Source organism: Triticum dicoccoides, chromosome 4B (genome assembly GCF_002162155.2).
Source record: "Triticum dicoccoides isolate Atlit2015 ecotype Zavitan chromosome 4B, WEW_v2.0, whole genome shotgun sequence".
Lineage (NCBI taxonomy): Eukaryota > Viridiplantae > Streptophyta > Magnoliopsida > Poales > Poaceae > Triticum > Triticum dicoccoides.
This window is the reverse complement of record NC_041387.1, coordinates 604,133,255-604,148,783: the sequence shown is the minus strand read 5'-3', so window position 1 is coordinate 604,148,783 and position 15,529 is coordinate 604,133,255. Positions and strand designations below refer to the sequence as shown.

Below are 15,529 nucleotides of genomic sequence, written 5' to 3'. Positions count from 1 at the left end.
CACCTTCATCATCCTGGCACTATCCATGATGAGGAGGGAGTAGTTCACCCTCGAGGATGAGGGTATGTACCAGTAGCTATGTGTTTGATCTCTCTCTTGTGTTCCCTCTATGGCACGATCTTGATGTATCCCGACCTTTGCTATTGTAGTTGGATCTTATGATGTTTCTCCCCCTCTACTCTCTTGTAATGAATTGAGTTTTCCCTTTGAAGTTATCTTATCGGATTGAGTCTTTTATGAGAACACTTGATGTATGTCTTGCCGTGCTTATCTGTGGTGACAATGGGATAACATGTGCCACTTGATGTATGTTTTGGTGACCAACTTGTGGGTTCCGCCCATGAACCTATGCATAGAGGTTGGCACACGTTCTTGACTCTCCGGTAGAAACTTTGGGGCACTCTTTGAAGTACTTTGTGTTGGTTGAATAGATGAATCTCCGATTGTGTGATGCATATCGTATAATCATGCCCACGGATACTTGATGTGACAATGGAGTATCTAGGTGACATTAGGGTTTTGGTTGATTTGTGTCTTAAGGTGTTATTCTAGTATGAACTCTATGATGGATTGAGCGGAAAGAATAGCTTCATGTTATTTTACTACGAACTCTTGAATAGATAGAACAGAAAGGATAACTTTGAGGTGGTTTCGTACCCTACCATAATCTCTTCGTTTGTTCTCCGCTATTAGTTGCTTTGGAGTGACTCTTTGTTGCATGTTGAGGGATTGTTATATGATCTATCTATGTTATTATTGTTGAGAGAACTTGCACTAGTGAAAGTATGAACCTTAGGCCTTGTTTCCTACCATTGCAATACCATTTGTGCTCACTTTTATCATTAGTTACCTTGCTGTTTTTATAATTTCAGATTACAAATACCTTTATCTACCATCTATTTTGCACTTGTATCACCATCTCTTCGCCGAACTAGTGCACCTATACAAATTACCATTGTATTGGGTGTGTTGGGGACACAAGAGACTCTTTGTTATTTGGTTGCAGGGTTGTTTGAGAGAGACCATCTTCATCCTACGCCTCCTACGGATTGATAAACCTTAGGTCATCCACTTGAGGGAAATTTGCTACTGTCCTACAAACTTGTGCACTTGCAGGCCCAACAACGTCTACAAGAAGAAGGTTGTGTAGTAGACATCAAGCTCTTTTCTGGCGCCGTTGCCGGGGAGGTGAGTGCTTGAAGGTATATCTTTAGATCTTGCAATCGAATCTTTTTGTTTCTTGTTTTATCACTAGTTTAGTCTATCAAAGAAAACTACAAAAAAATGGATTTGAGTTTGTCTCTTAGGCTTCATCTTTTTAATATCTTCCGTGAGTATGACGGAAAGGAAAATTGTGCTCAAGTGCTAGAAGAAGAAATCTATAAAATGTTTTGCACTAAATCTTTGAATGATGAGCATGATTGCATTGTTTTTAGTATGAATTCCTTGAATATCCATGATGCTAATGATATGCAAAGCCACAAGCTTGGGGATTCTATGTTTGATGAATATGATATTTTTTGTCCCCCAAGTTTTGATGAGAATGTTTATTATGATGAAAGCATGCCTCCTGTTTATGATGATTATATTGATGGAAGTGGCTTTGGAAGAGTGTCAACTTTAGGTAGTATTGATCCCACTATTTTGTAGGATATTTAATCTTATTGTGATGAATATGAAAGTGGATTTGGAAGAGTGTCAACTTTATTTAGTGATGATTCCACTATTTCGGAAGAGGTTCCAATTGATTATGAGAACAAAGTTGATATCTATGATGATTATTGTGATGACTTGTATGCTATTAAGAATAATGATAACCATGAAACTTGTCATCATGATTTTAGTTTTCAATTGGATTATGCCTCGCATGATAGTTATTTTTTTGAGTTTGCTCCCACTATTATTCATGAGAAGAATTTTGCTTATGTGGAGAGTAGTAAATTTTCTATGCTTGTAGATCATGAAAATAATGCTTTAGGTGATGGTTATATTGTTTAATTCATTCATGATGCTACTGAAAATTATTATGAGAGAGGAACATATGCTTGTAGGAATTGCAATGATGTCAAGTTTCCTGTCTATGTGTTGAAAATTTTGAAGCTATGCTTGTTTTACCTTCCTATGCTAGTTGATTATTGTTCCCATAAGTTGTTTGCTCACAAAATCCCTATGCATAGGAAGTGGGCTAGACTTAAAAGTGCTAGTCATATTCTTCATGATGCTCTCTTTATGTTTCAATTCTTATCTTTTATGTGAGCAGCATTGTCATCATCATGCCTAGCTAGAAAGGCATTAAAGAAAAGTGCTTGTTGGGAGACAACCCAATATTTACCCTTACTCTTTTTGTGTGTCCACATGATTATGATACTGTAGTAATCATGTTTTATTGCTTTTGTTTCAATAAAGTGCCAAGTAGAACCTTTGGGAAGACTTGGGTGAAGTCTTTATGATCTTGCTGTAAAAAACAGAAACTTTAGCGCTCACAAGAATAGCTGCCATTGTTTACTGGAGAACTATTTTAGGTTGATTCTTTTTTCAGATGATTAATAGACAAATTCCTCAGGTCCACCAATTTATTTCATAATTTTTGGGGTTACATAAGTATACGTTTGATACAGATTACTACAGACTGTTCTGTTTTTGACAGATTCTGTTTTCATTGTGTTGTTTGCTTATTCTGATGAATCTATGGTTAGTATGTAAGGTTATGAACCATAGAGAAGTTAGAATACAGTAGATGTTACACCAATATGAATTTAGAATGAGTTCATTACAGTACCTAAGTGGTGATTTATTTTCATATACTAACGGAGCTTACGAGTTTTGTTTTGAGTTTCGTGTTGTGAAGTTTTCAAGTTTTGGGTAAGGATTGATGGACTGTGGAATAAGGAATGGAAAGAGCCTAAGATTGGGGATTCCCAAGGAACCCCAAGGTATTATTCAAGGACAACCAAGCAACTAAGCTTGGGGATGCCCCGGAAGGCATCCCCTCTTTCGTGTTCGTTCATCTGTAACTTTATTTGGAGCTATATTTTTATTCACCACATGATATGTGTTTTGCTTGGAGCATCATTTTATTTTGTTGTTATTTGCTTCCTGTTATTTAGAATAATGTTTTGCATCTTTAGTTTCAATAAAAATGTCAAGGATAGCCTTTACCATGCTTATTTTGCTAGTATACATGTTGCTGTTTGAAAACAGAAAGTTTACCGCTGTTGCAAAAATTTCCTAGAAAAGTCAGAGAATGGTATAATGTTTAAACTTTTTGAATATTAAGCTCTGATAAATTTATTACAGTGGGAATTTTCTCTCATAATTTTTGGAGTAAGGGAAGTATTGATACTCTTGCATTCTTTACAGACTGTACTGTTTTGGCAGATTGCTGTTATGTTTGCATTGTTTGCATATGTTTGCTTGTTTAATGATTCTATTTGAGGATAGGAGTATTAAATATGCAGAGGCATTTAGTATGCAATGTTGAATAATAATTTTAGTGATTTGTTACAGTAGAAAATGATATGGTTTTGCATTGATTTATACTAACCTATCTCACAAGTTCTTGTTGAGTTTGGTGTGAATGAAACTTTTGATAAATAGAGGAACCATGATATGAGAGGAATTAAGGAGACACAAAATTTCAAGTTTGGGGATTCCCAAGGCACCCCAAGATAATATTTCAAGAAGTCTCAAGCATCTAAGCTTGGGGAGGCCCCGGTAGGCATCCCACCTTTCTTCTTCAACAACTATCAGTTAGTATCGGTTGAGCCTAAGTTTTTGCTTCTTCACATGAGTTGTGCTATCCTTGCAATGTCTTTTTATTTTGTTTTGCTTGCTGTTTGAATAAAATACCAAGATCTGAAATTCTTTAGTGAGAGAGAGTCTTCATATAGCTACATAATTATTTAGCTACTCATTGATCTTCACTTATATCTTGTTGGAGTAGTTTGTCATTTACTCGTGTGATTCACGTATATCCTATGAGTAAATGGTTGAATGAGTTGATTGTCATAAATCTGAAATTACATATGTCTCATTTGCTTATCCCATGGGTATAAATGACTTCACATCTAAGAAGTAGAGGTTGTAAATTTATTGACGGTTAGCAAGCATTGTATTGGTCATTTGAACAATTCATGAAAGAATATTGAAGGAAGAGAGATTTCACATATAAATATATTATCATAGACATATTTTGTAATTGTGAGCACTCATTAAGTATGACATGCTAAAGACTTTATGTTGGACAAGGAAGACAAGGTAATGGGTTATGTTTTCTCGCATCTCAGTTAAAGTATATTGTCATGGATCATTCAAACATGTTGAGCTTGCCTTTCCCCCTCATGCTAGCCAAAAATTCCTAGAACCAAGTAGAGATACTACTTGTGCTTCCAAATATCCTTAAACCCAGTTTTGCCATGAGAGTCCATCATACCTACCTATGGATTGAGTAAGATCCTTCAAGTAAGTTGTCATCGGTGCAAGCAATAAAAATTGCTCTCTAAATATGCATGACTTATTAGTGTGGAGAAAATAAGCTTTGTATGATCTTGTTATGGAAGCAATAAAAGCGACGGACTGCATAATAAAGGTCCATATACAAGGGGCAATATAAAGTGACGTTCTTTCGCATTAAGATTTTGTGTATCCAATCCTAAAAGCACACGACAACCTCTGCTTCCCTCTGCGAAGGGCCTATCTTTTACTTTATGCAAGAGTCAAGGTGATCTTCATCTTTCCCTTTTTCATTTTATCCTTTGGCAAGCACTTTGTGTTAGGGTGATCCTGATATATATATCCAGTTGCATGTACGTTAGCATGAACTATTATTGTTGACATCACCCAAAGGTGAATATGTTTGGAGGCAACATTATAAGCCCTAATCTTTCTCTGTGTCTGATGAAAACTTCATAACCACAAGTATTGCGTGAGTATTAGCAATTGTAGAAAACTATATGATAGTTGAGTATGTGAAGTTTGCTAAATGAAAGCTCTGACATAGACTCTTCCTGAAAGTAAGATGAATTGCAATTGTTTGATGACTAAGAATGAAGTTTGCTAGTTTTCAAGAAAGTTTATGGTCTATGCTTTAACATGTGAATTGCTTGCTACTAGTTTGTGAAAAGTTTTATGAGATGAACTACTGTTATGACATATAATGAGGCTAGTAAAGGTGATTGAAATTATCATTGATCAAACTTGTGCACCTTCTAGCATTCACACTTCATAAATTCTTTCTTTATCATTTACCTACTCGAGGACGAGTAGGAATTAAGCTTGGGGATGCTGATACGTCTCCAACGTATCTATAATATATGAAGCATTCATGCTATTTTATTATCCGTTTTGAATGATTATGGGCTTTATTATACACTTTTATATTACTTTTGGGACTAACCTATTAACCAGAGGCCCAGCCCATATTGCTGTTTTATTGCATGTTTCAGTATTTCAAAGAAAAGGAATATCAAACAGAGTCCAAACGGAATGAAACCTGGCAGCATTATCTTTGGGAAGAATATCATCCTGGAGACTTGGAGTTTACGTCAGAAGATCCTCGAGGAGGCCAGGAGATAGCCCCCCCCCTACTGGGCGCGCCCCCCAGTCTCGTGGGCCCCTCGAGGCTCCCCCGACCTACTTCTTTCGCCTATATAAACCTACGTACCCTAAAAACATCGAATATCAAGATAGATCGGGAGTTCCGTCTCCGCAAGCCTCTGTAGCCACCAGAAACCTCTTGGGAGCCCTTCCAGGCACCCTGTCGGAGGGGGGATCCTTCACCGGTGGCCATCTTCATCATCCCGGCGCTATCCATGACGAGGAGGGAGTAGTTCACCCTCGAGGCTGAGGGTATGTACCAGTAGCTATGTGTTTGATCTCTCTCTCTCTCTCTCTCTCTCTCTCTCTCTCTCTCGTGTTCTCTCTTGTGTTCCCTCTATGACACGATCTTGATGTATCACGAGCTTTGCTATTGTAGTTGGATCTTATGATGTTTCTCCCCCTCTACTCTCTTGTGATGAATTGAGTTTTCCCTTTGAAGTTATCTTATCGGATTGAGTCTTTTATGAGAAAACTTGATGTATGTCTTGCCGTGCTTATCTGTGGTGACAATGGGATATCATGTGCCACTTGATGTATGTTTTGGTAACCAACTTGTGGGTTCTGCCCATGAACCTATGCATAGAGGTTGGCACACGTTCTTGACTCTCCGGTAGAAACTTTGGGGCACTCTTTGAAGTACATTGTGTTGGTTGAATAGATGAATCTCAGATTGTGTGATGCATATCGTATAATCATGCCCACGGATACTTGAGGTGACAATGGAGTATCTAGGTGACATTAGGGTTTTGGTTGATTTGTGTCTTAAGGTGTTATTCTAGTATGAACTCTATGATGGATTGAGCGGAAATAATAGCTTCATGTTATTTTACTACGAACTCTTGAATAGATAGAACAGAAAGGATAACTTTGAGGTGGTTTCGTACCCTACCATAATCTCTTCATTTGTTCTCCGCTATTAGTTGCTTTGGAGTGACTCTTTGTTGCATGTTGAGGGATTGTTATATGATCTATCTATGTTATTATTGTTGAGAGAACTTGCACTAGTGAAAGTATGAACCTTAGGCCTTGTTTCCTACCATTGCAATACCGTTTGTGCTCACTTTTATCATTAGTTACCTTGCTGTTTTTATAATTTCAGATTACAAATACCTTTATCTACCATCTATTTTGCACTTGTATCACCATCTCTTCGCCGAACTAGCGCACCTATACATATTACCATTGTATTGGGTGTGTTGGGGACACAAGAGACTCTTTGTTATTTGGTTGCAGGGTTGTTTGAGAGAGACCATCTTCATCCTATGCCTCCTACGGATGGTAAACCTTAGGTCATCCACTTGAGGGAAATTTGCTACTGTCCTACAAACATGTGCACTTGCAGGCCCAACAACGTCTACAAGAAGAAGGTTGTGTGGTAGACATCAGTAACCATGGTGCTGCTACCTGTCGTAGTGACAATGGGCCTCCTACGAGCCATAGGATCCATGGGCCTTCTACGGGTCGTAGAATCAATGGTCCTTCTATAGGCTGTATGATTGATTCTATGACCCATAGAAACATGGGCCATACTATTCGTGGACCAATAACGGGCCGTAAACGGGCTAGAGTGGAAATCGTCTGTTTATGGCCCGACAATAATGGGTCGTTAATAGGCCGATATGTATAACAGGCTTAATTCTATCGACATGTATAACGGGTCGTTAATGGGACGTATTTGATGAGCTATGAAAATAGCTCAACGGATTAACGGGCCACAAATGGGCCGACTATAACCACGGGCTGAATTTGGCCCACAAGCAGAACAGGCCAGTAACGAACCGTAAGTAACCAAATGCTGAAAATGAGCCCAAGAATAAATGAGCCCTTAGAAGGCCGAAAGATAACACGGGCTGGAAACAGCCCAATGGTATATGCGCCGTTAACAGATATAAAGTGATACACTATTCAATATGGGCCAGTTTCTCCACGGGCCTTTAATGGGCCTAGAGTTACAAAGAGCCTCATATGGGCCGAAAGTCGACATGGGCCATACATGGGTCGGAAGTTACAACAGGCTAGAATCATATTTGACGGCCCAGATGACGCTACTGGGCCTAATTCGGATAGGCTATAACGGGTCATGAGTTCGCGGGCTGTAAATGGGCTATGTGTGAACATGCCGTTAATAGGCTTTCCGTGGGCCGGCCCGCTTCCTTTTGACCAAGTCAAACTGGCCGGCCTTTTGACCTGAATGGGCCGCTGTTGGGCCTTGCCACATGTCGATGTATCATAGGGCGCCTCCTGTCCATTAAGCGGTTGACATCTGTCTCAACACGGAGGTGACACGTGGTTGCTATGGCCAATGAGAATTTTACACGTGCAAAATCCCCATTGGTCCGAGCTATTAACGGGTTATCAGATCCAAACTAGAACCCGATAGCTTAACGGCGACCTGTTATGGTGGATGCCATGTGTCGGTTACCCTTGACGAAAACACTTCCATGACACACCATTTATCGTCATGGAATTCAACACTTTCGTGATGATAATTTTGGTATCGTCATGGAACACTTCTACGACAGCACAGGTATGACTATCTTGATTCTGTCATGAAATCATCATGGATGTACATGCATGACATAAAACGTAACCTACTATGACAAACACATATCATCACAGAAGTGATTTTTTTGTAGTGTTTGGGGTTGCTCAAACGTCATCTGTAACAAGGTGATCATAAAGACAACTTACGGGTTCATCAGAAAGTTTGACAAGGGACTAGGTTGCTCGAGAGTGGGATTTGCTCCTATGATGATGTAGAGATATTCTTAGGGCCCTCTCGGTGTGACGGCATCCATCATCGTCTGGCCAGACACAGGTGAATACATCACGGGGATGCTGGAACACTTCAACGAGAAATAAGAACAATAAAGGCAATGAGATCAACGATATAGTGAGCATGTGCATGACTCAGCAGGATATTGATGCACCCTAGGTGTTGTAAAGTATCATGAACCAAAGGTTCACTCGAATGTCATTCATGTGATCATAGGGATCGATATAGACGTCCACGGTTCCGCTATCGGTCATTTAAAGAAGGGGTTTTGTTCATATCTATGATTTGCCGAACCTACGGGGTCACAAGCTCAAGGTAATCACGATCTACTGAGTGTTAGTAGGACGAGAGTATCAAGGATTTATTTGTGGAATTGTTTCACTAATATTCGGAATAGTTCCAAGAGGAATCAGAAGCATCTCGGGGTCACTAGAAGGGTTTTGGAATTAATCGGGCAATACCGGGTATTCCTGATAGTTAATATATAGGTGGAAAATGTTTTTGGTGATGTTAAATTATATATAAAAGGGTCTAGTAATTATTAGAAGGCTTTTATATTAAATTAAATATCAACGGGCCTTAAAAGCCCAAGAGGAGGAAGGCAACTTGGGCCACAAGGGCCCAAGTGGAGGAGGCGCCCCCCTTTCCTTGTGAGGGGGGGGGGGGCAAATCCTAGTGGGGAGGAGTCCAACTCCTCTGGCCGGCACACCAACAAGAGGCTTCCCCTTCTTGGTGGCAGCCCCTCCTCTCCCCTCTAACCTATATATACATGAGGTGTTGGCCTTATTTGATACACGAGTTTTGGAGCCTCCTCTAGTTTATCTAGTTCTAGTTAGAGGTAGACCTAGTTTCTCTAATCCTCATAATTAGAATCCCACTGTGGTTCTATTCTTCTCCCTCTAATTCTCCAGCAACGATTAGCTGTGGACGGTGAAGCGCTGCCGGTTTGTGAAGACCGTATGCTTGCAAGCAAGTAGAGAGGTCGTGCTTTCGGTCTTTCGTTCGAGCGGTCATTCGAGGGCGGTTCGCGGGATCATCATCAACGGTTCGAAGGACTCCAACTACGATCTACACCAGCTCATCTTCTTTCGCTGCTACTCCGGAGTCGGTCATGATTATTGATCCAAACCCTATATGTATCTCCATATTGTTCCAAGGTGTTCGTAGGGTGATTTTTTTTTTTTGCTTTCTATTACGTTTCCCAACAACAAACCCTATTTCGGGGCTTGAGGATCTAATGGCAAGCTCGCAGCAACCATGAGTGGATCGTCAAGCACCAGAGGCACCTCCAACGTCGATGGATCTTCCTTCGTGGCTCCTTTTTTTTTGCATGGAATCCTTCGTGACTCCTTTTTTTTGCATGGAATCCTTTGTTCTCCCCTTGAGGTGACTAAAAAACATTTCTTCTCAATTTTAGAGACAAGTAGGTTATTGCGGTATAGTCGAATATATTTTTGACATGTTGTAGTCTAGTATCTGGATACACCTATATTATTTTCACATAGAACCTCATGCAAACTTGTTGTTTGTACCAACGCACCTTGTTGCCCTCATCGATTACTTTGTTGCATATGAATATAAGAGTATATTGGCTCTTCATGGTTTTCACGTAGATGATTATTTAATATTTAGGCAGCATAGGTGCATATTAAATTAACTATTATGTGGTGGTTGGACACTTGGACTAGCACAAATTAAGCGACCAGGCCATGGCGCTTGAGGAAATGGGTATATGGTTGTAAGGTTCCAGGGATTGTTTATGGTCGTAATGTGTGGTTTGGTTGGTTCATTTTTGCTAATAAACTATGGCGGAGACTTTCTCACTTTTGAGTTGCGATGATCCAAATATAAGTTGTGACAAAGTTTGATGCTTGTGAGCATATTGTTGTGATAACTGCTAAATGTTATTGGTATATTAATGACTTAATGTGCTAATAAACTTTATATAAAAATGATGCTATGCTAAATAAGAGGATATTTTACTGAACTTTTGTATATTTGCATGTTGAATTTATATACTTTTTTAGTATTTAATTGGTGAAATATATCCAAAAAAAAGTGTCATTTCATGCTGGAATTCAGCAAGAAATTTATTCCAAAATCAACACATTTTTTGCAGATCACCACACGACATGGCTAAGGGGAAAATTATATTTTTAGTAGTCGCTTGATGGCCAACTAGCGAAATGCAAATATATACCTAGTGCAAAATTTCAATGTTATGAAATTTTGGAGTAACATTGGGCATAAAGTTAAATTCTCGGTGATACATATGGAATTTCCTAAATGTAACATGGTTTACAATAGACACATTCACTAGTTGACTTGACATAATGTTCTTTTTCGAAATAGCGCAATAGCATATAAGTATCAGTGTCCAAAAAATAATTAAAAGATGCATGGTTCAAATATTCGTGCAAATACCAAAGTAACATATATGCATGCAAATAAGAGTGAAAGAAATCCAATAATAATAACTAAGTAAGTGATCCACACTAACTTATTTATCTCTACATGCAACCAAGTAGGCAAAAGGGCTTAAATATTTTAATTGCATGATGCTAATTATTTCAATACTTTTATAAGTATACATTTATCATAATCATATTTAATTTTTTAAAAGAGGATTCATATCTATTATAAAAATTCACCAGAAATTCACCAGAAGTACAAAGCACCACATTAATAATAATAATAATAATAATAATCATATTCATATAACAAAATTTCATTGGAATATATGTAAGCAAATTCCCAAGCAACGCCCGGGTATCATCTAGTTTAACAACATATACACGTTTCCTTCAAAGAAAACAAGAAAGTGCATTTATGAAATCATGTGGTGTGGGCACCTACAAAGAGACGCTCACAATAACACAAGTGCAACAAGCAGCAATTTACCTCACGCCTACGCAACGACAACTATTTCCCGGTCAATGGAATCTCTAGCCTCTAAAGAATACTACTCATGTTGTCTGTGTACGCGGTATGCTCTCGACCGTGCATGAACCCTGAAACGCACATTTCTGTCAGCACAGCACATGCATTATTCGCCCACGGCCCACTCGTTCGCAGAGCCGAGCTCTATACACGGAGGAGATTTATTGCGCAACAGATAAAAGAGGATCCAACTCGTCACATCATCGGGCAATCATTCTGCTGCCTGCTGGCTAGCTCTGTTCATCCCCAAACAAATCTCTCGACACAGATGTACCACACGGCCTGCCTCATGGTGAAACAGAAGCATGTGAATCAGTGAATGGATTCAAGACACACAGCAACTGTGTGTCTGTGTGCATGCATGTAAAGTAAATCCGTGAATGCATGCACACGTACGTATGTACGACTCCAAAAAGGATGTGTTCAGTTCAGAGCCAAACATGCAGGGCGCCAGTTTTGATGTAGAGCTAGTTATCTTGTCCTAGTATTTGTTTTTAAGCCATTGCTCTGGACTGGGCAAGGGTTGCATGCAGGGTACAGTCGTCACATTCACAGTTTCACGTACAAAGGTAGAGTAGAATGGATTCCATTTTCCAGGACGCGGCAGGTACACGACATGCACAGATGCAGGGAGCAGTGCAGCATCACAGGCTTGCACGACGACGGTCTCCTCCGTGGCATCGATCAGCCATCAGCATCAGCTCGAGCTGCTGAGTCGACCGGCCTCCTCCTCCTCCCGCTGTATCCTGGCCAGGATCTCATGCACAGCGGCCGCAATATCTTCCACAGAGCTCAGCTTGGAGCCATCCTCCACCTACCGTACGTGCAAAACAAAGAAAGATCGATGCCATCACCACCACTGGACGCCGTTCTTGTATAGAAACGGAAACAAACCGTCGACGTGCCACGGCTCGATCCGTCGATCTGTCTCCATCACCTTATACTCCATGTAATAATAAACTAAGTAGCATAGCACGTACGGAGAAGGTTAATTACCTTTAGGCTGAAGGAATACAAGACCATGGCGTCGACGGTGGTCACGTTGAGATGGAGCGGCGGGATGCGCAGCTGCTGCAGCCCGGCGACAAGCCTCAGGAGCTGCTTCGGCCGCCGCCGGGAGAGCACCTTGAGGCTCGCGTGGCCTTCCACCATGGTCACCTCGATGTCGGCCACGCCGGCCTCGCTCTTGACGCCGCTCGAATCGGCACCGGAGCCGCCGTCGCTTGCGGTGGCCTGCGTGGTGTTACACGAGGTAGAGTACTGTGGGAAAGTGAAGGAGCTGGCGAAAGGGGATCGGCCGATGCGGTTCTTGACGCTTTTTTGGACTTCGAGCGATTGGAGGAGCTGCTCCAGCTCCTTCACGTAGTTGATTGCCCCTCCAACGATGGATGCTTGGTCGCCCTAACAAAATGTGAGAGAGCATAATCAACAAAATATACAGTTAATTTCTTAATGATCACCCACTCATTTATTTGAATCACACGGTTGAACCAGTGAGGTGTTTTTTTGTGTCCAACCAGGCGAACCCCTTTTCATTAACCCGTTTGGTTTTTATTTCTTGCGAATTATTAACCCGGTTAATTGCTCAATGAAATGACCGGTTCTTACAGATAGCAAACAAAAAGGGAACCGAAAGAAATATGCTGAGTTGGAGCATTAGCATGAAACCCGCTGGGAGTGCTCGCCCTAAAACGCTCCTACATGACAAAAATTTACTAACACAATAGGAGCTTGAGAGATGCTAAAATCAATTAAATCATACATACACAATGAATAATGTCTTAATGATTACTCAGTCATCTGATACGATTGAACTTGCATTTTTTCCCCAAAGGGGCGAATCGCCTTTTCATTCATTAGTTGCTCAATTGAAATAACATGTTCTTGCGGATATTCAAAGGGGAATGGAAAGAGAGGTGCGAGTTGGAGCATTAGCAGAACACTCGCTGCGATCGCAATTGTTGATCGGTTCTTACAACAAAAGGGGGATGTGAAAAGGGTTGTGAGTTTGAACATTAGCAGATACTCGTTGAGAGCGTTGACTGGTTCTTATAGCAAAAGGGGAATGGAAAGAGCGTTGCGAGTTGGAAAATCATCAGAAAGCTTGTTATGAGTGCCCGATGTCGAAACACTCGTACGGTGCAAAAACCTACTAATAGTGACACTATAGACACTTGAGAGATGCTAAAATCAAGTAAAGCTTATGATGCTTAGTAAAGATAAAATCGATTAGAGCTTATGATGCTTTTTTTTCAAAAGGGAGGTTGAAACCCCGTCCTTTGCATCATTGCGATGCACACAAGCAATTCTTATGAATTATTAAGAGCTTATGATGTTAGTAAAGATAAAATCGAGTAGGGCAAATAAGAAGGCAGATAAAATCGAGTAGTACCCTTTGAGCGTAGGATTGTGGCATGAGTGAGCGGAGCGCGGCGAGGTACTCGTTCATCTGGCGGCGGCGGTTGCGCTCGACGGCAATGTGGGTCCTCCGCTGGCTCTCCACCTCCTCCTTGTTCTTGACGATCTTGGTGCGCCTCCGCTTCCTCCTCCCAGTCGCCGCCGCTGCCATGGTCGGCTCAGGCGCCGCCGCCTTGCCCTCCGAGGACGCCTCAGACTGGTCCCAGCTGGAGACCGGCTCCCACTGATCCTCCGCATTGGGCGGCACGGGGGCGGCCAAAAGCTGCTGATCCCAGTCCTCCAAGAACCCGCCGGCGCCTACCATGTCGCACCAGGGCGCGAGCCCCGGAGCCTGGCCGTAGCCGAAGTGGCCTTGCGCGAACACGACGGCCTCCAGCGCCATGCGCGCGCGGGCAAGCGGCAAAAGGTTCACGGCCTGTGAGTGTGAGGGGCGGCCGGAGATCGACAAGACAAGCTAATAGCCAGGTGACACACACAGTACGCGGCGCCAGCGACAAAGGTACTGATCGGCGTGTGAGGTGGGTGGGAGGGTGGCGAGGGGCGCCCGCGTTTTATAGGGAGCTCGCGGACGGAGGGAGGGATGGGAGGGGACCATCACCAGGCGCGCGCGAGGGCGTTGGTGGTGCGCCGTGCTGCCACTTCGGGGAAGGAATATCAACGGGGACGCGTCCGACCCAACGGTTTAGGGAACAGAATCGGGCAAGGCCAACAAGCGAGAGAGAAGGGAAGGGATCGAGGCGAGGAAAAATATACTCTACTGAAAACTTGGCCCAATGGCAAACAAAGGCAGAGGGTTGCAAATCCACAGGTCCCGGCAGGGTGTATTTGCAAACTGGGCTGTACGGCTACGGGTTTTTTTCAGGTGCGGGGGTGGGGGAACGGTCAAATTATGCGAGAGTGCGTGGACCGAGAGATTCTCTATGCATCTGCTGCATGCACGGTGGCCCGCCCGCCCGGGTAACATGCAACGCCAGCTTTGTGCACGCACCTAGCACTAGCGCTAGTACACACCTTGTCCAGCTTGCTGTCGAGATTTCACGGTGAGCCAGCCACCTAAACTAACCTAAGCTAGCTCAACGCCTCAAATACATCTACAGCATCACTGCAGCGCCAACTCCTACGTAGGAGTACTGGCTAGATGGCTAGTGCAGTCATATGAAGGTTCGGACTAGCCAGCCAGCTGCATGCATGCATGTGCTGTGATTTCACCGTGCATGCATCGACCTCCTTCTCCTTGGCCACTTGCACAATTCAACTACGCGCCGGGCCTCATGTGACATCTCGCTACAAAAGGTTATTATGGCGCATCCGTCTTTCCGTAGCCTGTAGGCAATGTTTTTGCCTGCTCTGCTAGCTTCTTGTGTGCTTGCAGATTAATTAAACAAGCCCAAGTCTAGAATTACCCCTAAGTACAAGCATTCACCCTCTGAAAATAATACAAACATTAACCTAGTATTACGTATTTTAGGTTGTGGAGCAGAGTGGATGGAGGTCGGCAATGGCCCGGGAGATGTGTGTTGTTGTGTCGCAAGGGTTTTGGCTGACATCGTGTGGTCGGCAGGATCACGATGCCGTTGGGCGGCGACAAGTTGGGGCAGCACATGTGACACGCGATTTTTGTGGCTTGCTGGATCCATGCCGTCGTTGAGGGGGCGTTCTAGGGCTACTCCTCCCGTAGTAGGAACGTTCTTGTTCTCCTTGTAGTGATGGCGGCTAAATGGCATTGGTTCCGACCAAAACTGCTGGTTTGTCATTAGATGGCGCATTTGTGGGTTGTGTCCTTCGATCTTGATGTCG

At 42.3% G+C, this 15,529-nt stretch overlaps 1 protein-coding gene across 1 annotated transcript; it reads right to left on the bottom strand.

Moving 5' to 3' along the window:
• Positions 1-11,517: 11,517 nt before the first annotated feature.
• On the bottom strand, positions 11,518-14,276 carry LOC119291714 (transcription factor bHLH96-like). Its single transcript, XM_037570521.1, has 3 exons — positions 13,707-14,276; positions 12,311-12,715; positions 11,518-12,128 (listed from the first exon to the last, which is right to left on the bottom strand). The coding sequence occupies exons 1-3, from the start codon at positions 14,112-14,114 to the stop codon at positions 12,012-12,014; spliced, it is 930 nt and encodes a 309-aa protein (XP_037426418.1). The 5' UTR covers positions 14,115-14,276; the 3' UTR covers positions 11,518-12,011.
• Between the last annotated feature and the right edge of the window lie 1,253 nt (positions 14,277-15,529).

Excerpts from the sequence above, each read along its gene's own strand:
- LOC119291714 (XM_037570521.1), bottom strand. The coding sequence starts at position 14,114 with ATGGCGCTGGAGGCCGTCGTGTTCGCGCAAGGCCACTTCGGCTACGGC. Across the intron at positions 12,716-13,706 it reads CACAATCCTACGCTCAAAGG|GGCGACCAAGCATCCATCGT; the intron begins GTACTACTCGAT and ends ACATTTTGTTAG. Across the intron at positions 12,129-12,310 it reads TGTATTCCTTCAGCCTAAAG|GTGGAGGATGGCTCCAAGCT; the intron begins GTAATTAACCTT and ends CACGTACGGTAG.